This window comes from Trachinotus anak, unplaced genomic scaffold (assembly GCF_046630095.1).
Source record: "Trachinotus anak isolate AG129_WGS33_773 ecotype Australia unplaced genomic scaffold, CSIRO_AGI_Tana_v1 ptg000024l, whole genome shotgun sequence".
In the NCBI taxonomy this organism is placed as follows: Eukaryota; Metazoa; Chordata; class Actinopteri; order Carangiformes; family Carangidae; genus Trachinotus; species Trachinotus anak.
This window is the reverse complement of record NW_027273875.1, coordinates 11,964,060-11,985,433: the sequence shown is the minus strand read 5'-3', so window position 1 is coordinate 11,985,433 and position 21,374 is coordinate 11,964,060. Positions and strand designations below refer to the sequence as shown.

The 21,374-nt window shown below is 42.5% G+C and overlaps 3 protein-coding genes across 5 annotated transcripts; 2 read left to right on the top strand and 1 right to left on the bottom strand.

Moving 5' to 3' along the window:
* Positions 1 to 65: 65 nt before the first annotated feature.
* On the bottom strand, positions 66 to 5,826 carry LOC139607468 (uncharacterized). Of its 3 annotated transcripts, XM_071460349.1 has the most exons (6): positions 5,536 to 5,826; positions 4,511 to 4,594; positions 2,315 to 2,429; positions 1,847 to 2,047; positions 1,145 to 1,339; positions 66 to 707 (listed from the first exon to the last, which is right to left on the bottom strand). In XM_071460349.1, exons 2-6 carry the CDS (start codon positions 4,590 to 4,592, stop codon positions 218 to 220), a joined length of 1,083 nt encoding a protein of 360 aa, XP_071316450.1. In that variant the 5' UTR covers positions 4,593 to 4,594; positions 5,536 to 5,826; the 3' UTR covers positions 66 to 217. The 3 variants fall into 3 exon arrangements, with proteins under 3 accessions (XP_071316450.1, XP_071316448.1, XP_071316449.1); XM_071460347.1 differs by lacking the exon at positions 5,536 to 5,826 and having other exon boundaries at positions 4,511 to 5,529; XM_071460348.1 differs by lacking the exons at positions 4,511 to 4,594; positions 5,536 to 5,826 and adding an exon at positions 2,882 to 3,970.
* A 1,363-nt stretch (positions 5,827 to 7,189) lies between these two features.
* On the top strand, positions 7,190 to 9,826 carry LOC139607469 (microtubule-associated serine/threonine-protein kinase 3-like). Its single transcript, XM_071460350.1, has 5 exons — positions 7,190 to 7,831; positions 8,540 to 8,625; positions 8,812 to 9,020; positions 9,206 to 9,344; positions 9,686 to 9,826. The coding sequence occupies exons 1-5, from the start codon at positions 7,460 to 7,462 to the stop codon at positions 9,708 to 9,710; spliced, it is 831 nt and encodes a 276-aa protein (XP_071316451.1). The 5' UTR covers positions 7,190 to 7,459; the 3' UTR covers positions 9,711 to 9,826.
* Positions 9,827 to 16,273: 6,447 nt separating this feature from the next.
* On the top strand, positions 16,274 to 19,982 carry hspb1 (heat shock protein, alpha-crystallin-related, 1). Its single transcript, XM_071460427.1, has 3 exons — positions 16,274 to 16,765; positions 18,579 to 18,642; positions 19,233 to 19,982. Exons 1-3 carry the CDS (start codon positions 16,375 to 16,377, stop codon positions 19,387 to 19,389), a joined length of 612 nt encoding a protein of 203 aa, XP_071316528.1. The 5' UTR covers positions 16,274 to 16,374; the 3' UTR covers positions 19,390 to 19,982.
* The last annotated feature ends 1,392 nt before the right edge of the window (positions 19,983 to 21,374 follow it).

Genomic DNA, 21,374 nt, shown 5'->3' with positions numbered 1-21,374 from the left:
GTTGTGGAGAAGACAGGTTGCCTTCACACACCTTTCTGCGACTTCTGGCTGGACCTCCACAGCACGTCGGTACATTCTCCACTGTGATGCCAGGATCCCAAAGGCGTTCTCAACAACCATCCGTGCTCTGGACAAACGGTAGTTGAAAATGCGACGCTCTCTGGGAAGAAGGCACCCGGGGAAAGGCCTCATCATGTTTCTGCGCAAAGGAAAGGCCTCATCCGCAACAAAAACGTGGCTGTGGTCCTCTGTCCTCAGCTCCTGGTAGGGGCAGGTCAGAAGGCAAATGGAGGGTGCCAGATCTCAGCGCTTGGCCGAAGGCTGAGTTGGCCAGAATGCCGCCATCACTGCTCCTCCCATAGCCTCCGACATCAACAACCCGGAAGCGGTACTCAGAATCTACAACTGCCAAGAGAACTATAGAGTAAGTTCCCTTATAGTTGTAGAACTGAGACCCCGAGTTGGCTGGGGCCTTCAGCACCACGTGTTTGCCATCCACTGCTCCGCAGCAGAGAGGGAAGTTCCACCGCTCCTCAAACCTCCCAGCAATGGACCTCCACTCATCTGTTGTGGGCACAGACATGAAGTCGTCCACCAGGCTGTCCCAGATAGTGCTGACCACGTCATCGACTATTTTGGAGACAGTGGACACTCTGACGCGGAAGCTGTTGGCAATGGTCCTGAAGCTGTCACCTGTAGCTAAATAGCTGTAACACAATAATAATGATATAATATTGACATATATATATATATATATATATATATATATATATATATATATATATATATATATATATATATATATATATATATATATATGCATATATTTGATACATTTGATAAGTCATTTATACTTGAATGACTATTATTATCATTATTATTATTATATGATATGAAATTAGAAAGGGTAGGACTCAAATTTATACTTTTTGAACAGATAGAAGTCATTCATTTGTTTTGTTTTCATACTTTTTGATTATCTATGTTGGTTTTTTCTATATATTTTGTATTGAGCTTTGTTCATGTTCCAGAAAATTACAAGGGGGGGCGGGGACAAACAATTTTCAACAGTTTGTTTTAATCAGAAACACTTTCTTCTATGTATTTAGTCCATTTTAATCAAGAAATTATATAAGAAACTAACCGGAGACAGATGGACAGGCGCTCCGCAGCTGGAATGGAGCGCCTGTAGTTGGTGTCCATGCGGGAGATCCTCGCACCGATCCGGGCCAAGAGGTCCTCAAACTGGGCCACCGTCAGCCTCAAGTACCGCTGGAAACGGCCGTCATCCAGATGCAGCTCCTGGAGGAGGTGATGATATTCACCCAGCTGTGAGCGTCTGCGGAGGATATCATGAACCCAGACATGGCGGCGTTTGGGTTTCCGATCCAAATACAACAGATAAAGCGCAGCTATGGTTGTTAACTCAGCCATGGTTGACGAGCGGGATGTGAAGAAAATAGCGGGAGGTGCATTGCGTCAGCGCGATGAAGCGATTGAAGCGATGACCACAAATGTGACACAAATGTGTCGAGCGACGCAATACTCGCGATACGGGCGATGTCATCGCGTCCATCGCGTTTGGTGTGAACGCACGGTTACACCACACAACTAAGTGCACCTCTGACTTCTCTGACCAGTGTACTTCAAGTAGTGGGATTGTGTGCACTTTGTGATAGTCGGAGGTAGGTAGGATGTAAGTTAAGTTAGTGGCCACACAAGTTTTATGTTTATGTCAGTCCTGATTAACTCCCAAACAAAACAATACAGTATATATGTTAAAAATATGACCTTTTGGTTTTAAAAAGACCTAAATAGGCACCACAGGATTATGGTCAATACTCACATGGCCTGAGTGCTCAGTGTGTCATAGAGGGCCTGTACAAGTGCATTTTTGCATTTGTTTCGCTGGTGAGACTTCAGGTCAGGATCTTCGTTGTTCAAAGCATTGACAAGGAACTGTGGGAATTTAAGTTGAAAATATCCTATGGTGGGTTTTCCTGGCACATCTGGTTCTTCATGTGGCAGCGCTTCATTCATTTCTGTTCTGTTGACATAAGTAAATACAAAAACAAAATTAAATTAAAAAGGTTATATTACCTGCCAGTAAAATAGTTAACTACCAAATTAAGTCAGCTTACTTGAATTACATAATGCCACCTTGAGACAGTGTAATACTTTTCAATGTGTCTTTAACACAGGACAATAGTACAGGCAAGTGTTTTTAATAAAAATGTTTATATGTTCACTGCTTACACCAGATATTGGACACATACTTGGAAAATCAAATGTCAATACATGAATTTTAGCTTACTCTTTCAGGGTGCTGAGGATTTTCACGAAGCGCACCTGGTCCTTAATTTTGGGAAATATCCGCTCACACATACGCTCTGATAATCCCAGAAGTGTTGTGCCATCTATTTCATTCTCTAGTAAAAATAGACAATAGACAAAAAACGGGACAGAACACAAGGGCAAGACAGACAGAAAAAGAAAGACGGCCAAAAGATAAGTCTTAAGATGAACCATAGGCTTGTTGCAGTACTACTTCTTAATGGAGGCACAGTTAAAGGGTCAACACTGGTATTATTCTCCATACTATTAAAACTGTTATTTGGAGTAAAAGAACATTTAGCCAAGTTTTAACCAAAAATAATTCAACTGTGGTAGACATGAAAAACGTATACAACTTGAGTAATTGGAATCTGTGGAGGTTGTTCCATGAGCTGTGAAGAACAACATTTCTCTATTAAAATCCTAAAATAAATAAAACGTATCCCTAACTAAAGCATCCTGAGGCAGGTCCACACACAAACCAAGATCGTTACTTCACTCACAAATGTAGAAATCAAGTGTGCGATGCTCCAGTCTGTTAGTTTACCTTCAAACTTGTGATTTGAATGGACGATGTAAAAGGGCAATATAATCATTGCCTGAACAGCGGTAACAGTCAAGGGGGTGGAAGTCCATTTCATCTCCAGGCTTCAGTATGACTGTATGATCAGTTTCTTTCACATGAACAGCATGTAGATGGTTGGAAAATGCCACAGTTGCAAAAATTCTTGCCATTAGAAACCAGCTTGACCGAAAATGCAGTATCTTAAAGACTTGCATAAACAATGGTACTTGTTCACCCTCCAAAACGTCAATGATGAAAAAGTCCCCAATGCAATATCTTACAGTGTCCACTGTCACTGCTTTTGTCATCCAGAGTTCATCCTCCTCCGTTAGCACTGTTTGCAGATTCCTGAGGTAGGTCAATACAGTTTCTGGCAAGTCTTCTGGTCTGATTTTTGTTGTTTCATGAGGTACAGTGTCTGTTACAAATTGAGTTGAAGTGTTCCACTCCCAGCACTGTCTGAGTTTATTTCTTTTGGGCAGCGAGTAACACACATTTTTGAAATTATTCATAACCTGGGCCACTTTTTTGAAGTACAAATGTTTTGATTCATACCTCATACACCAATTGGACCGTGGAGGTCCAAATTCCAGTATGAGACGAGGATAGTGCAACAGATAATGCACCTTTGGAGTAAGAGCATCAGGATACAGGTCTTTAAAATTAGCAGTGAATTGTGCAATTAGACAATCTAAATAGCTAACCCAGCTTTTACCAATTGTTGGAGCTAGGAGTATTTCAGTTATCTCACGCAGGAGCAGATACAACTGCCAGTTCTTATTAGTAGTAGGAACCTTATCTCCAATTACAAAAGATATCAAGCGAAACAATGTCCACTTCTCAACAGCTTTGCCAATTAAATGGCCATTGGCAGAAAGTTTTTCTGGAATAGGTGGTGGCTTGTTCCTAATATCGTTATGTCCAAAGCTAAAATCCTTCAGGCGATTATTGAGTTCAGTAACAGTCAAAAGTTTGTCCTTATGCAGTGCCTTGATCACCAGCCTAAGTGTGAGTGGTATAACCCCCTCTAAAACATCATGCATAACATCAGGAGGAAATGACTTGGTGACTTCAAAAATGTCTCTCTGAGCAAAGCTAGGTGTGGATTATTAATATCTATGTTTACATTGTTTAAACAAGTGGTAACAAGAGCCTGATAGGTTTGATGAAAATTACTAAATAGTAACTCCAACTCATTGATCACAGCTGACTGTACTGCTCTCTGAACAATATGCTTTTCTTGCAACTTAAGACAGAATAATGCTAACTGTTTTTGAATAGAGTCGGTGAGCTGGTTAACAATATCACACACTGTTGAAGTTGAACCCTCAACAGTAGAGTCTGGGTTTGAATCCTCAGTTAATGAACTCAACTCTTGTTCAAAAGATGAATCACAGTTTACATCATTATGATGATGTCGGCGAATGTGATTTTTTAAAGACTTGACTCTGGAATACTGTCGAGGACAACCATCAAGTCCACAGATTACCGAAAAATCACTTTCATTTTCATGGTAAAGCTGTAGATGTTTCAGCCACTTTTTGTGAGTTGGGGTCTTAACAGGACATCTCTGGCACTGGAAAACCTCTGTCATTCATATGCCCAGCTCACCGACGAACGATGGTATGAAGTCTTCAAATCCATTGACCTTCAACCACGAGCAGACTTGGTCAACTGAAAACAAATTTGTCATTCCTAGAGGAGACAAAGACACAGAGACCATTAGTGCACAGCTAAACAATGTTGAAGCTGTTCTGTAACATTACAGAATTGTAAAGTGTCCATTGTGTTATCTACCCTCTAAAGAGCATTAAACGAGGTGAAAAGGGGAAGTCAGACACATATGAGGGCAGCTGGAATGGTCAAGATGGTGGCATCACTCTTTAACAAGCCACTGATTTATGCATTTTTTATTACCTCTAAGCAGAAACAGTGCGAATTCACAAGTACAGACAAATGATCACTGCAATTAAGCATTTACATTAAATTAATATCATACAATCTTGCACTTTTTTACATCCTTTGCTTGTCTTCTATATCATATCATGATTTAGCAAGTAATTCACCAAATACTGTGCAAGTGCATAATAGTATCTATATGCCAAAAAGTAATCCTGGGAAAAAAAAAAAAAAACAAACAAACAAAAAAAAACTATGTACGAGGAAGCCAAGGCAAAAAGTTTAAGTGTGAGCCTAGTGCCCCTTGCGTCATCCTAGCGCTAGTTTGATAGGCAGGTAGGTGGCGCGAACACGGCTAACATTAAGGAGCTATGGCGCCAGTGGCGCTACTTATCTAACTGTTGGGGCAAATTATCCCACATTTATGCTCTCCGTACAAACACTGTTTTTCATTACACCCCCCAAAATAGCATAATACCCAGTCCACGAGTTTAATTTACCAACAACATCGAATAATGTTAGCTAACGGGGCTGACGCGGCTAACGCTAATGAGCTACAATGGCTAGTTAGCTAGCCAGCTTAGTGTTAGACGGCTAACTATGTTTGAGAAACACACCATTTTAAAAGAAGAATTCGGCGCCGCGCTTCTGTACACAGTTTAATTACGGTTAACTCAAGCAAGCAATTCACAACAGGAATACAATTTCTTATTATTACTTAATTTTACTGAACTTACCGTGACTGTAGATGTTCAGCGCAGGGAGGAGAGAGGCAAAACGGCGACGTAACAAAAATGGCGGCGTTTGTGACGATACTGTCACCCTGAACTTGAGTGAGAGAGAGAGAGAGAGCCCGAGAAAGAGGGAGGGATCTATTTATTATTTATATATCCTGTATCTTGTTGAAGATTTAGTTTATCTGATTTGTTTTGGCCTGTTGGCAATTTTTCAGTCCATTAATATTGTTTTAAAGGTTCTGTCCCATGAGTAAAGTTACTGTGGAGAATTATGTTATTATTATATGTCTATTTTTTAACTGGTAGGTGATGTAGAAAACATTTAAATGAAATAAAATACAAAAGTACAAGGTTTAATATGTAATAATTTGTTCAAATTCAGTGTTGGGTCATTAAAAAGGAATCAAGTAGCTGAAAGTTACTAATTACTTTATATAATTTGTAATAACATTACCTTATAACTGCTCTATCTAAAAAGTTGTTTCAAAATATAGCCATTTAAAATAAAAATGTCCCCACAACAATCCATTCTACTCACAGAAACAACTTAGTCATTATAGGCTAGGCATATGGTCAGTAACCATATGGTCATACTTGGAACATAAGAAGGTTCTTCAAAGCACTAAAAGTACTACATTGAACTCTTCTTTAAAAATTCAGTTCCTCAAAGAACCTTAAACAGCAAGAAAAGGTTCTTCAGCAAAAAAGGGTTCTCCAGAGAACTCAAAGTGCTTCAGAGCACTTACAAAGAACCAGTTTTTCTTAGAGTGGACGGAATGGTAAAACAAGAATCAATGGCTGGGATGCATCAGTGACAATACGCACAAGGCCCGTTTTTTTTCTAAAAAAAACAAAAAACAAAAACCAAATCTTATAAAATTCAGGTTTGTGTGTTTGCTTATCTTTAAAATATATTTTTTTTTACATGTTGACAATATCGTTTGAGCCATGGTTTGAGCTCAGTGTCACAAATTTGAATGCAAATTTTGAAAAGTTAAATGCAAAGGAAATTGTAATGAAGCAACACCAGAGTCTCTCATCCAATAGTGAAAAACACATATTTCACTGGATAATCAAGTGTGAGTGATTTTCCTCACAAAATGACAATTTGAGTAAAACTACTCTGTAAGTATTTGTCATTTCTCCAGAATACAGACCCACACTTAATTCCACGCCAGCTTAATTCCTTCATTGACATTTGCCAGTTTTGGGGTCCTGTACTGCAGTAACCCCTGTTTACATTTTAATATTTTATTTACTTTATTGATGCACATGGGGTGGACAACATCATATAAATATCTGTCTGTATAATTCAATACAGTTTAACAGCACAACACACACGTGTGTACATGCTGTTTACATTTATACATTTATACTGTGTATATATACAGTATCTCTCTCTTTATATATATATATATACACACACACACACACACATACATACATATAAAATATAAAATCTGTGTGTGTGTGTGTGTGTGTAATGGAATGAGTCTGGAATCAGAATGTGTGTTTATGTCATAATGATGGAACCTGAGACGCAGAGCAGAATTTAGACGCATCAAAGCTCAGAGCAGAGAGATTCTTCATTGTGGTTATTGTAAACTCACCAGAGAGACACATTTCTGTTCAGGTTTAGTCGTGTTCGGTAAAGACAAGACAAACTTTCTCATTTTAGTTAGAGAACCGTTTTCAGAAGATTAAAACACTATTTTTAACTGCCTGCATTACCAGTGAGGAAAAAGACAATAACTTCTCTAGCAAGCAGCATGTAAGTAGTTATTTCACTTTATGAACAATTTATTATATTTTAAGAATTTTATACGTTAATATCTCATTGTAAAGAAAACCTTTGTTCCATGGTGTCTTCTGTTTTTATCTACTTGTTGTTTACCATAATTTACAGATTCAGACAAAGTTGATAATGTTATCAGTGCTTCATCTGCTCTGTAAACTACTATTACACCTTATGCATCCAAAATATGAACATCTTTGCACTGAATCTTTATGTCCCTACTCACAGACATTTAATTACAGATGCTACCTGAACAAAAATAATAACTCAATCATTATTTTGTGTTTTCCATCCTTGTTCAGGCCAAGAAGTCAGAACAAGATGAGCTCAGTGGCAGAGTCCCCGGGCAGTGAGCTGCTCCAGGCCACCCGTGCCCTGAAGTTCATCCAGCTCCAGCTGCTGGAGCTGGCCAGGGACTGTGACAACACAGTCCAGAGCGATCTGGTCAGCGTCCGCTACTTTCAGCAGCTACAAGATAAACTGGAGAAGCTTCTCCATGAGGTAGGTGTTCATCTGTCAGACTGACTGGACACTGACACATCACTTTGTTGTGCTGTTTTATTCATGTTCAGCAAATCAAGAAAAGTTTTTGACCTGACAGAGCAGAAAATTGTGACTGAATCCAACCAGCATTTTAAATCTTATTAACAGTTCAGTATGATGTTGACTCACCTAAAACACAGAGGTGTAATAAGAACTGATATTGTGAGTAATCTTGTTTGTCATTTATAATCTGTTCTCTAAAAAAAACAAAAACCTCAAACCACAGTCACTGATATGAGAGGTCAATTTAACCAGTTAGTCAGAAAAAACAGCCAAATGAGAAACAGACCCCGGCCTAATAAAGCCAGGTCTAGGTCAGGCACTGGTTTTGGTCTGATGGAGTCAATTATCTTTAAGAGGTAGAGAGAGATAAGTGTCCTGATTCACTTTCATTTATTATCATTATAAAAGGACAGAATGTTTATTAACCACACTGTGACTTTTCTTGTATCTGTTGACTTATATTTTTATGGACTGTAAAATAATACAGAGTTGCTTTATTGTCTGGCCTCTATGAAAACCTTTCAGACCCCATTAGATAGATAGATAGACAGAAGTGAAAAATGCAGGGCTGCTTTTCTTCTCTTCACTCACACCTCATATACTTTTCTGTGTTGTGTTAACTCGTCTCTTACATACTCTCTGTCTTTGATGTGTCTGATTCAGACCCGCACAGCCTGGAGTGCACCTCTGAGGAAACCAGGGATCGACGACTTCAACACAGTGAAACCTGTGAGCAGTGGCGCCTTCGGGTGAGTAAGACAGACGTCTGTCTTTGTGTTCACACTGACTCTTTGGATCGAGCCGAGAGTCCACTCAAAGAAGATGCTGCAGAATATTTCTTTGCTCACATTAAGACTTTGTGTGGACAGTTTCTCTTCAAATCAGAGCTGATATTCAGTCACAGAGGCTCCTCATGTTTCTCATGTTTTGTGCAGGACTGTAAACCTCGTGCGCCACAGGGAGACTGGTCGGGCTTTCGCCATGAAGCTGATCAAGCGGCAGAGTTTGACCCAAAAAGCACTCGTCCAGCAGGTGTTGGTGGAGAGAGACATCCTCACCTTCACAGACAACCCCTTTGTTGTCTCAATGTTTTGTGCGTTTGAGACTCAGAGGGAGCTGTGTATGGTGATGGAGTACGTGGGAGGTAAGGAGGCTGCTTTGTGTCATGTTTGTTATATTATCCAGGGACAGCGCACACTGACAGTGTATGACGTACAGCATTAAACTTACTGTATATTCTTTGGACGATGCACCACTGTACACACACTAAGAGGACCTGAACACAACACCTGACACTCTCTGTCCCTCTGGCTCCCTCTGACCCTGTAGGTGGGGACTGTGCCACCCTGCTGCAGCACTACAAATGTCTCCCCGTGGACATGACGCGCTTGTACATCGCAGAGACTGCCTGTGCTGTGGAGTACATCCACAGCTATGGCATTTTACATCGAGACCTCAAACCCAGCAAGTGAGTCCTCAACTTGTCCCATTAAGACAATATTAAGCACATTTTGTTATTTTTATGTTTCAGGTTTCAGGCTTCATCTAACAGACTGTTTAAGCCCCACTCTCCTTAGTTACTGTTGCTATGTCTGCCATGCTTTCTGTCTGTTTATTGTGCATATGTAGTTTATAATGCAAACAGCAGCAGGTTTATCACTCTGACAGTTTTTTGGACAGCTGCTGTTCAGATGCAGGTTTGTAAACTGGTAATTTCAGAGCAGCTTTCATCATTTTAGACTGCTTTTTTAAGTTGGAGAAGAATTTACTGAAACTTTCCCCATTTTGATGTTCTTTGCTAAATCTCAGCTTCAGGTTTCAGGTTGGTGTTTAATCTAACATGAGACATTCCTGCTTCCTTCCTTTGTAGTCTGTTGATCAGCTCCACAGGCCACATCAAGCTGACGGACTTCGGCCTGTCAAAGATCGGTCCAGTCAACATGGCAGCCGACATCAACAAAGGCTGCCTTGAGAAAATTGTTAAGGAGTTCGCTGACAGGATTTGGTCTCTTCTCCTCTACATTTATTTAAACTTGTGTTTATCCAGTGTTAGACTGTATGTGTTGTAGTGCTTGTCAATCATTTTGTCTCTATTTCCTCCGACAGATATCAAGATCTCCCCTCTACATCGCCCCTGAAGTCTACCTGAAGCTGGGCTATGGAAAGCCCGTAGACTGGTGGGCTTTAGGGGTCATAATGTACCAGTTCCTGGTGGGCTCAGCCCCCTTCACTGCTGACACAGTGGAGGAGTTAATGTACCAGGTGGTCAAAAGTAAGAAGCTTCAGTTCAGTTCATTATCTTCTCTTCACTTTTAACTGATCTATACATTTCTCATTCTGTCAGCTTTGAATGAACCTCTCTGTGTTTTAAAGACAATTTTAAAACATTCTCCTTTGTTATGATTTAACTTGTCCATAAAACTCTGACATGCAGCTTTCATGTCTGGTTTCTTTCAGATTTGGGATGTTAATCTTTACACTGTGTTAATGTTTTTCTAAATTAATTCTGCCAGTTTCTTTGGTGGCATAGATTGTTTTTAAATGACTTGATCAGATGACTGAGCTCTGCCTCTTTCACAGATAAACTCACCTGGCCACAGGAGGAGGAGCCAGTTCCAGCGGATGCCCAGGACCTCATCACACTCCTACTAAAGAAGAACTGTGTGAAGCGCCTGGGTACAAGTAAGTGGCAGCTTTACAAATGATGGACATATGGATGAATACAGTATGTGTGATGGAAACCGCTCAGAGAAAAACCTATGTAGCAATAGGCAGATGAAGTTAAGGTTGTTTCCACACACACACAGCAGCTAAGAGCAGTGATTCAATGCCACCACTGTAACTATGTGCAGGCCAAGACTTGAGATGTGTTCGCCTCATGGTTGTCTAGCACTAAACCTACTGTGGGCCTGTGTCTGTGACAGAGAAAGTTGGTGCACCAACTGAACACAGCAGTAAACTGCCCTTGGGGTCCCAGATATCCAGGAGACCCCAGTGACAAAAAAACAACATTTGTTCATTTTCAGTTTTTGCTTTAAATGTTGCATATTCCTTAATTAATTTGTGTTAAATTCATTGACCACACAGCAAGTCTGAGCTTAGGTACGACTGCATGTAAAAACAAAACTGTGTGAAGTGCACAGAGACTTGGAGGAAGGGGGGATTAATGGGCCCCAGCAGCTCAGTTTTTTGCCCTGGGGCTTTAGTCTGTTAGTTTCCATAACAACAATGTAAAGCTGTTGAATAAAAATATTATTGACTGGAATTACCTCAGCCAATCCATAGAATGACTGACTCCATCTTTAATACAGTACTAACAGTGTCACGGTTCAGGTGCAGGACATGTAACAGGATGAAATGAGCTTGATACACCTCAGTGAAAAGGTTGTCCACAGAGAGACCAGGTCCTGAGCACTGCTGAGAGCTCCAGACACCTTCGAATGACAGTTCACATTCACCCAGTGGTTTAATAACATAGGAAGACATGAGTGGGGCTGGGGAGGCAGTGTGGAGAGACTGGGTCAGTTGCACCTCTTAAGATGTGTAGATGTACAAACTAAATGTTTGACTGTCGTACTTCTTGTTCAGGAGGAGCCAGCGAGGTGAAAGACCATCCTTTCTTTCAGGATCTGGACTGGAACGACCTCCTGAGTGAGGACCCTCCATTCGTCCCTCACCTGGAGAACGAGGAGGACACCAGCTACTTTAAAAGTAGGTGTTAACAAAGACACATGACGAACCAGACTCATGTCCGATAGATGCACAGGACACTTTCTACTGTGATAACAGGATGTTATCTTTGAATATGTAAACCCACAGTTAGATTCATGATCTTTCTTTTTTCTAGTAAAGTCTGGTGGGAATCTCAGACAGGACAAATATACTGTCAGCCTTTATTCATGGCTTCATGCTTGATGGTTGTTGATGTGTCTCTACAGACCAATCAGACTCCTCCTCTGAATCATCCAACAACAATGATGACGACAACGACAACAGTGAATCCAGTGTTGACCACGAGTCCACCAATAATGACGACTGCACAGAGTCCGGTCACAACGAGTCCAGTGAGGATAGTGAAGGCTCGTCTGTGGAGCTGCCATATTTCAGCTGCGTCACCTTCCGCTTCAGAGAGGTGCAGTTTTCACCCAGCTCCTCAACCACACTGCTGTTTGAGATGATCTCAATCTGATTCTCACTGTTAGATACACATTGAATATAAATAACTGACAGTAATTTATTTAACATTCAAGAGATTTTACTGACACCCTCACAGACAAGTACACGCATAGTTATGTGACAACAATCAACAACATGATGTGAAACTTTCCCCTGTTTTCTTTTAAAAACTGCAGGTGTACGGCAGCGCAGTGCCCCTGTCCTCCTACTCACTGCTCAAACAGAGCCTCCTGTTCAAGAAGCCGCTGCACTGGAAGGTGGAGGAGGAGCAGGAGGACGAGCTGGAGGAAGATGATGACGAGACTGATGAAGGTTACGTGGAGGAGGACTCAGAAGACTCCCAGGACCCTGAAGACTCCGAGGACCTAGAAGACTCAGAAGACTCAGAGGAACCAGATGAACCAGAAGAATCTGAGGAACCAGAGGACCCTGAAGACTCCAAAGACTTAGAAGACCCAGGGAAACCAGAAGACTCTGAGGAATCACAGGACCTGGAGGAACTAGAAGACTCCAAAGACCCAGAGGACCCCCACTCCGAAGGAGAAGACATCAGACTCCCCACTGCCAGCAACTTGACTGAGGCCCGTCAAGTCATAGCGAGGAGGAGGAGGAAGAGGGGGAAGAGGGGCAAGAAGAGAAGGGGTAGAAAGAGGAGGGGAAAGAAGAGAAGAAGGTGCAAGGGGAGAAGGAGGAGAAGAAAGGAGAGGAGGAGGAGGAAGAAGAGAAGTTGGAGGAGGAGGAGACGTAGAAGACAAAGACACAAAATTGTTAATTAGGACAAAATCAGACAAACAGACAGAAATATGTGTCATCATGACAGAATGTGGTTCTGGAGACACCGACTGTAGCAGGAAGTACCACAGCTGACAGTCTGAGACCACCCTCCAGTGGTCTCAGACTGTCTCTCTCCCTCTCTCTCTCTCTCTCTCTCTCTAAGTCTCTCTCTCTCTGTCTCTCTCTCTCTGTTTCTCTCCCTCTCTCTAAGTCTCTCTCTCTCTCTCTCTCTGTCTCTGTCTGTCTGTCTTTCTCTCTCGCTGTCTCTCTCTCTCTCTTTGACTCTCTCTCTCTTGCCCCCCCGTCTCTCTCTGTCCCTCTAAGTCTCTGTCTCTGTCTCTCTCTCTCTCTCGCTCTCTCTCTGTCTGTCTGTGCAAGGTTCAGTCATGAAACTGAAATGAGATCAAGATGAAGGTGAACTCATCTTCATCCTGATCTCAACAGCTGTAAAGTTTCATGACTGTACCTTTCATGGTCCTGCTACAGTCGGTGTCTCCACAATCGCATTTTGTAATGACAACACACAAGGACTCCTCTCTCCCATTTCTCTCCTCTCAGCCCAACCGGTCGAGGCAGACGGCCGCCCACTCTGAGTCCGGTTCTGTCAGAGGTCTCTTCCCGTTAAAAGGGAGTTTTTCCTCTCCACCGTCGCCAAGTGCTCGCTCATAGTGGGAACTGTTGGGTTTCTCTCTATAATATTCTAAATAGTCTGTAAAATACCTTCAGACAATGTGTGTTATCATTTGGAAAATAAAAAACAGTCAATTCACTTTCCATACTGCCAATACTTTTTCTGTTTTTGTCTGTTTTCACTCCAAAATAAATAAGTATGTTGTGTAAGTGTATGTTGTTGGTTGATGGTAGGGTTGCACATCTCTCTGTGATAAACGATTCGATATGCATCTAGATACACAGGTTACGATTCGATTCAAAAACGATATCCTTTTATTACAGACCGATTCGATACGAATCGATTCTATGGTTAATATTTGTTGTAGATATTTTATATAATAAAGAAACCAAGTCTATGAAAGTGACAGTACAATAGTTTCTTTTTAAATATGTAAAAGACTGGCAAAAAAAAAACAGCAACAAAACACAACAAAATCACATATATTTATTTTTAGACATGGACCAAAAAAAAGTAGCTGAATCGTTGGATGGGAACTGCAGAGGTAAAAGTAGCACAGAATAGTAACAACAAACTTTGTTCGAGCTTCCCTTCCTTCTTATAAAACCCAAAAACGGTCCACACCTTGGATTTTTGCTTCCCCGATGCGTTGAAAGTCTTTCTCGGTGCATTATCACCTTCGGTCAGGCTGACGCTTTCGTTCTCCACCTCCTCCATTTTCCGAGTCGTCCCTTGTTTCTCACTCATGCTAATACCAGCTAGGCAGCTGCGGCGTTTCGCGGGCAGCCTCAGCTCTCGCGTTGTTTTAGAGACCTGGCGCGTGTGTAATGCCGCCATCCGATTCAAAGTCTCGCGATACCCGATCCATGACTCTATAACCAGTTCATCTCGGAATTCATTGATAATTCGTATCGATTGAGAAGGCTGCTACCGATGCAGCCGTATCTCTCACTTGTTGAACCGAATATGTGATGTATAACCGCAGCGGTTTAACATCACGCTTCATATAGGGACCTAGAAAACAGATGTCACTGCTCAGCTACAAAATGATCTGCTATAAGATGTAGGATATCAGCTTAAATTCAAGCCATTCATCTGTGAATGTGAAAACAGCTCCAAGTCTCAGTCTGTGTCCATCAGTGGAAATATGATATTTTCTCTAAGTGTTTGTCACCACATTCAAGACAGTCATGGCACAACTGAGCTGTCAAACCAGCTGCCATGAATATGGTCACTATAACACGCTCTAACAACACTGCACAGGCAGGGGCTTCTTAGCAGCCCCCATTGTGTTTACTTTCTCACATCCTACAGACACAAGTCATAAAACTTCTTCTTCAAGAGACTCTTGACGCTAGAGAGGGACGGCTCAGCTCTGATAGCATTTGGCAGCATCGTTCCACCATCGAGGAACCACAGACGAGAACAGTCTGGACTGTGAATGGCTTGTGTGCAGGGCTGGAGATGCCAGGCGACGCTGCTTGAAGGAATGCAGTGGCAGAGAAGGAGCATAAGCACAAATAATATTTAGATATTCAAAATTACATTATGGATATCTGAAATTAATCTCAAATTAAAATGAAGACTAGCAACAACTGGATTGTAGATATCTGAAATGGGAGTTTTACTATGAACTGCATTGCAGATATCCAGAATTTTCATTCTGGGTATTAAAAATGTAATTGTGGGTATATCTGAAATTAAAAGCCCAATACACAAGAATGATGCCATTTGTCCCAGGAAGAATGTCATTAAGGATATCTGAAATGTCCATTGTGAATGGGAAGAACTGAATTACAGATATCTGCAATACTTATCCACTCTAGCTTGTTAAAATGACCAGGATTTTTAGATGTCTTACATTTAGTTTTGACTGGTACGATCAAAGCTGTAGATATCTTAAAATACAATTTTCACAATTTTACAGTGTTATTGTGGATATCTTTAATTACCGCTCTGACTAAGAGAAATGCTATTATGGGTATCTAAAAGTTAGTTGTCATAGGAACCTTTTACAAATATAGTATCTCAGGACAGTGTGAATGTGGAGCTGGTAGGAGCACATCCGTGACTTACTATAGGTCCAGAAGCAGCAGCAATAAAAACCTGTCAGCCTGTCAGCAGCTCTGAGAAACCACAGCTTATTAATTCCATTTTAATAACAAGAGGGTCGCTGAAAACATCACTGACACTGATCAGATAACACCCTGTTGTGAATCCTTGGTGACAACATGGAGACCAAGCTGTGTGTCTCTTCAGTTCTTATACTGCTGTGTTTCACCAATGAACAGAAGGTATCATACCTTTAATGGCGTTCTTGTGTGTGTGTGTGTGTGTGTGTGTGTGCGCGCGTGCGCGTTAATTTGCATTCATATCACAAACCGGTATTTAACTGTGTATCTCATAAGAGGCTGATTATACCATGACACTGCCTGTACTGTGTATCACATCATAGCCTGTACAGATCTGTGTTACACATAGCAAGTTCATCTTATCTAAGTTTGAGTGTGTATGAGCTCAGCAGGCTGAGCTGACTTCCCAGCAGCCTCCCAGATTCTTCTAGGTCTTTGGGACGTCTAGAGAAGGGGGGGGGGGGGGGGTTGACGGAGGCAGGTTTAACTATGCAGTGGGCAGCTGTTAGTGGGGGGGGCCTTCCTGTTGGATTCCATTCAACTGCTATGTCTTCCACAAATAGATATTCTAGTATTTTCCATTAGCATGTTGGGGGTGTGAGCTGGGGAGGGGGCTTGAGTCAGAGGGGAGGACTCCTTTGACAGGGGTGGTGTCAGCATGTATAAAAGCTCTCAGCTGAGAGGCAGACAGCACATTGGGAGAACATTTTCAAAGAGGCCAAAGGGCTCTGCACCTGCTGCTCTTCATTACAACAACACTGCTCTGCCGCCTACTCACACCGGCCATGGCTGAGAGACGTATTCCCTTCACCCTGCTCCGCACCCCGAGCTGGGACCCATTCCGTGACTGGCACCAGAGCAGCCGCATCTTCGACCAGACCTTCGGCATGCCGGCCCTGCCAGAGGACTTTGGCACATTCCCCAGCACCCACTGGCCAGGGTACCTGAGGCCCCCCATCCTGGCCCCAGATATGAGCGCTATGATGCCTCACACCCCCGTGATGTACCCTGGTGCCATGATGGCCCAGCAGGCTCGTGCCCTGTCCCGCCAGATGAGCAGTGGCATGTCAGAGATCAAGCAGACCCAAGACAACTGGAAGGTGTCCCTGGATGTCAACCACTTCTCGCCTGAGGAGCTGGTGGTGAAAACCAAGGACGGTGTGGTGGAAATCACAGGTGAGCCTTTGTTCGTCTCTCCCTGATCCTCTGTTGATGTTGTAACGTCACCGCCTGCACGCTGATTTAAGAGGGCACAATATTCTTACACACTTATAAATTAAAGACCTGAAGTGTTGGAAGCAATTTCCCCTCAATCTAGCAGCAGTGTAATAACACTATGCACATGACAGATGCATTGGCAGGTACATAACAGGCTGTCTCACTGTGCTGAGGTTTAGAGAAACTGCTACAGTCCAGAACAACATAAAAAGGAAGGAAAACTCCTTGTTACGTCAAGTACAGGGCAGATGCATTGCTGCAGAGTTACATAATATCTTGAGACAATGTACTGAGCTCCAGTACACAGGAGGGTGGGGGTTTTTGGAAGCTCGCCTGTTAGATGCAAAACAACACGCAACTGAATGTGTGGGAGTCGACTTTTACAGAAGCTCAGTTTTCATTGCCCGTCCAGGCTCGTGAAGGACCAAAGCAAACCTGAGCTGAGCTCTCTGAAGCCTTGAGCTCCCTCTTCTCTGTCAATCTCAGCCTCTGTGTCTGCCACTCCACAAAGAATCACACTCGTGGAGTAGGGGGATTTAGCCGTGACTCACCCGGTGTGTCTGCTACTTTAAAAGGACTGCTGGATCTTGTCCAGAAACACAGTCCAGAGCCTGACTATGGGCAGTATCTCACTGGTGAGAGATTGGACGGACAGGGACAACAAAGACAAAAAAAACATGGGATCCAGTCCAAGAGGAATTTGCCACCTCATATGTCACCAGTGAATGAGGATGATATGTTTAAAGATGACATCACAGACTTCATTTAAGCCTTTTGAATACACATCAGAGTGCAGCCTCTTTGTGCCAGAGCCCTCCTCTCAGTCGTTGTCACGTACACTCACAACTAATGACCCTTCATGTTGAAGAAGTGCCCGCTTGGCCCAGCTGGACACACGCTCACACTGGCAGTGTCGCCTCATTGAAAAGAGGACAGCTCCCAGAGGAGAGCATCCTTTATCAGCCCGTTGTCATAACAAACATATTACTGTAGAGCCAGAATCACAGCCAGCCATCTGAGTGCCTCAGAGACTGGTGGGACATGATTAAGACTGGTTAGGATCTTCTGTGGCTGGTATGGACACACAGGGGAAGGGGGGGGGGGGGGGGGGGGGGGCTGTGCTAGATAAAAATACCACCACAAAGGCTCCACAAAGCTGCAACCCCTCCCCCCGTCTCCTGTCTTCATGCCAAGCTAAACCAGCTCCTGGTTCTAGCTTCATATTCATTATCATTTGCACCATTTCTTGACACTAGAATGCTTTAGCCTTTTTGTAATATACTTAATTAATAATTTTAGTTACTCCTGTGCTACAACAAAAAAACAACTGAACACCATCTAAATGTTTAAAAACCTCCAAATACTGAATGTACTTTAGTTTGATGGCTAAAAACTGCAATCAAACTTTATTTCAAGCAACTCGTGACAGTATAATGACAGTTATATGGTGTAATAGTTCACACACCTACCTTGTTTCAGGGCAAGTGGTGGAAAATTATGGATGAAAAAGTCGACATGCGTTCAGCCTGAAACAGGTACTCAGACCTGTTCCACACTGTGCAATCATTCCCTCCGCAGGTGCTAAGCAGTCTCCTTCCCCCTCACCCCTTTCCTTTCAATTTAATATGCATTTTGCAAATGCACACAAGGTGTCTTCTTGCAAGAATGGGTGCATCATAATACAACACTTTACCTATAACTCCTTAAAGTGAGAGCGTATCGTTCAGATTAGTGCCACATTTAGGTAAAAGAATCTTGTCTGTGTCCGTAGGTAAGCACGAGGAGAGGAAGGACGAGCACGGTTTTGTGTCCAGAAGCTTCACCAGGAAATACACGTAAGTGGCTTAGTGTTTTATCATCACTATCATTAAATAAGCTTGCAGCATTCATTTTAACCCAAATTAGTTTTGTTCATGATGTTCTGCAGTTAGTAAAAGGAAGGGCCATGCAACATGTCAACAGGTCACTTCTGAACATATTTCTTATTGGGGATGAGTTTGCTGTGGCTGTTTGATGGTGGCTTTTCTCAGGCCGCGTTCAGACTCCTCTGATTCTCTTATCAAAGCTTTGCTGCTGAGTGTCTTCAGCTTTGGGTTGGTCTGGCCTGTAGAGGGCCGGCTGCTGCTGATAGCTGAATTTCATGCTCTGAAAAACAGCAGCGGCAGCCTCCACCTCCTCATGTTTATCCCTCCTCTGTCTGAGTTTTCAGCTTCATAGGGCTCTGCTGCCATCCAGGGGCCACAGCTGACACTGAGGGGACCAACTGAACTGGTCTTGGATCTGATTTTACCCCATCAAGGGTGTTGAGGACTGATATTTCAGTCAGCCGGTGTTTAAGTAGTGACAGGCGACAATATGACAGGAGCTCTTTGTAAAGTGGTTTCTTACACTTCTAACCTAACTGTGTCGTGTCGCTCCCCTGCAGCCTCCCCTCTACAGCTAACATTGAGAAGGTGACCTCCTCCCTGTCTCCTGAGGGGGTGCTCACCATCGAGGCGCCTTTGATCAAACCGGCCATCGAGTCCTCAGAGACCACAATACCTGTCAACGTGGGCAGCACAGCTGGTGTGGTGAAGAAGTAGAAAGGAAAGCAGCACAGTGCGCCCCCTGCCCAACACACACACACACACACACACACACACACGCATTCAAATAATCACTTTATTCCCACAAAGTGCTTGCGAGGTGGCGAGGTGAGGAAGCTGCTTATCGCTCTCACTAAAGCAGGCTTGTTCACACACCAGAGACGGAAGAGCAAGGGATTGCCCTCGTTCTTCTGCCTCTCCTCTGTCTCTGATAATGAGCCAACCCCAGCTGAGTGTGCTGTGTAAACACATCTGCACCAGTGCCATATGCCTTCTCTTTCTGCTGTAATTACACTCTTCATCTGAATGTAGGAAATCTCAGCTTAGTCCCACTCTCTGTTTTCTTTCTCTCTCTCCTCCCTTACACAAACACACACACCTTTCCCATCTCTGTTGAGCAAATCCCCTTCATGTGTCCTCTGCAGACACACTAAAGACAGCAGCAGTGGACTGTAATAACAGTGATCTTATGAATTAAGGAACCAAAGTCCCAGCAGAGTGTGCACACCACCACTGTTTGTGCAGTCTCCGTGGACTAGATATAGACTGATTTCATCTGCATCTACAGAGAATAAAGAACAAACAACACACTGAGCCTCTTCTTTTTCTAAGTTACACATTGTGCTGTTTATTTGCATGCTGGTGAAACATCAGTGGTCTTCCTCTTCATGGAAGTGGCATCCTGAGACAGCTGTATTTGTTATGAGTCTGGAAACAGGAAGATAATAACTAAATGGAAATGCTAAGCTTCTTAATGATACAGTATCTCTTGCTAAATTATACATCTGAAGGTCGTCCATGCGAAAGAGAGCAAGTAAAACATGAGTGAGTGGGTACAGACCATGCCCAACGCGATGCTTCATTGCTGTTGCAATATCGCCCCTGTCAGGCTGTCTGATCCCCACACAGGGCCAAAGTGAACAAGGGTTCATTCATATTGTAACAACTTGGTCTAAAGCACTACTTAAACATTGTGCCCTTTGATTTCAGCTGGCCCTAAGGCCAATCAGTAGAAAATTCACACTGAAACTGAGTTAATTCATAATATCACATTATTATTATCTAACATAGATACTGTAATATTATATTTTTATAAATTTTCTCCTAATTAAGTAACCCTCAACAGACAGGGATCCAAGTTGAGTCCAATACTGACTCCCGGGGTGGGTGTTTACTTTATGAAGTGGAAAAACCTGATAAGGCAGTTGATATGTAAGCTAGGTGTTGTAGTAGAAATGTGGCCCTTTCTGATGTGCATCTGCACTGAAATGTGTCATAACTCCCAAAATTGCATAATTCCATCATGCAGCATGTCTCTGTTGAATTATTTATGCACAGATAGATACATAATTGATGGAGACTTGCTCTCTACTCTTGACTGAGCAAGGTCATTTAAAACAATTGCACCATGGATGCTAGTGGGGAGTGAGAATATTGCAGAGTCAGCTGGAGCCAAATGGTGTGTGAGTGCACAATACTCGGGGAACAACCAATAGTTATTTTATTAATGATGACTGATTTCAGTCTTTGTGCCGACTGGAATATCTCAACAACTATGACACTCAAAACCCCCAAAGGATGAAGTCTACTGACCTTGTTGATCCTCTGACTTTTCCTCTAGTGCCACCATGACATGTGAATTTGTGGTTTTGAGTGAAATGTCCTAACCAAAATTAAATTTGGTACAAACATTCAGGATGAAATGCAATAACTTGGATTGCTTTACTTTGATCCAGCATCATCATCAGGTCAAAATTTCACTCACCAATATTTTTTATAACATTCCAATCAGCCTCAGCTGTACTTTGTTTTTGCTAACACATGCTAATTAGCATCATGTGGCATGCTAACACACTGAGCTAAGATGCTAAATATGGCAAACCTTATACCTGCTAGCTAAATATTAGCATGCTACCACTATCATTGAGAGCATGTAGGTGTTGTGATGTTAGCATTTAGCCCAAAGCCACACTGTGCCTCAG

Coding starts and splice junctions, on each gene's coding strand:
- LOC139607468 (XM_071460347.1), bottom strand. CDS start 4,622: ATGGTCTCTGTGTCTTTGTCTCCTCTAGGAATGACAAATTTGTTTTCA. Junction 2,430..4,510: donor CTTCATACCATCGTTCGTCG/GTGAGCTGGGCA, acceptor TATTTTTACTAG/AGAATGAAATAGATGGCACA. Junction 2,048..2,314: donor ATCCTCAGCACCCTGAAAGA/GTAAGCTAAAAT, acceptor TTATGTCAACAG/AACAGAAATGAATGAAGCGC.
- LOC139607469 (XM_071460350.1), top strand. CDS start 7,460: ATGTTATCAGTGCTTCATCTGCTCTGTAAACTACTATTACACCTTATG. Junction 7,832..8,539: donor TGGAGAAGCTTCTCCATGAG/GTAGGTGTTCAT, acceptor TGTCTGATTCAG/ACCCGCACAGCCTGGAGTGC. Junction 9,345..9,685: donor CGAGACCTCAAACCCAGCAA/GTGAGTCCTCAA, acceptor GCTAAATCTCAG/CTTCAGGTTTCAGGTTGGTG.
- hspb1 (XM_071460427.1), top strand. CDS start 16,375: ATGGCTGAGAGACGTATTCCCTTCACCCTGCTCCGCACCCCGAGCTGG. Junction 16,766..18,578: donor CGGTGTGGTGGAAATCACAG/GTGAGCCTTTGT, acceptor CTGTGTCCGTAG/GTAAGCACGAGGAGAGGAAG. Junction 18,643..19,232: donor AGCTTCACCAGGAAATACAC/GTAAGTGGCTTA, acceptor GCTCCCCTGCAG/CCTCCCCTCTACAGCTAACA.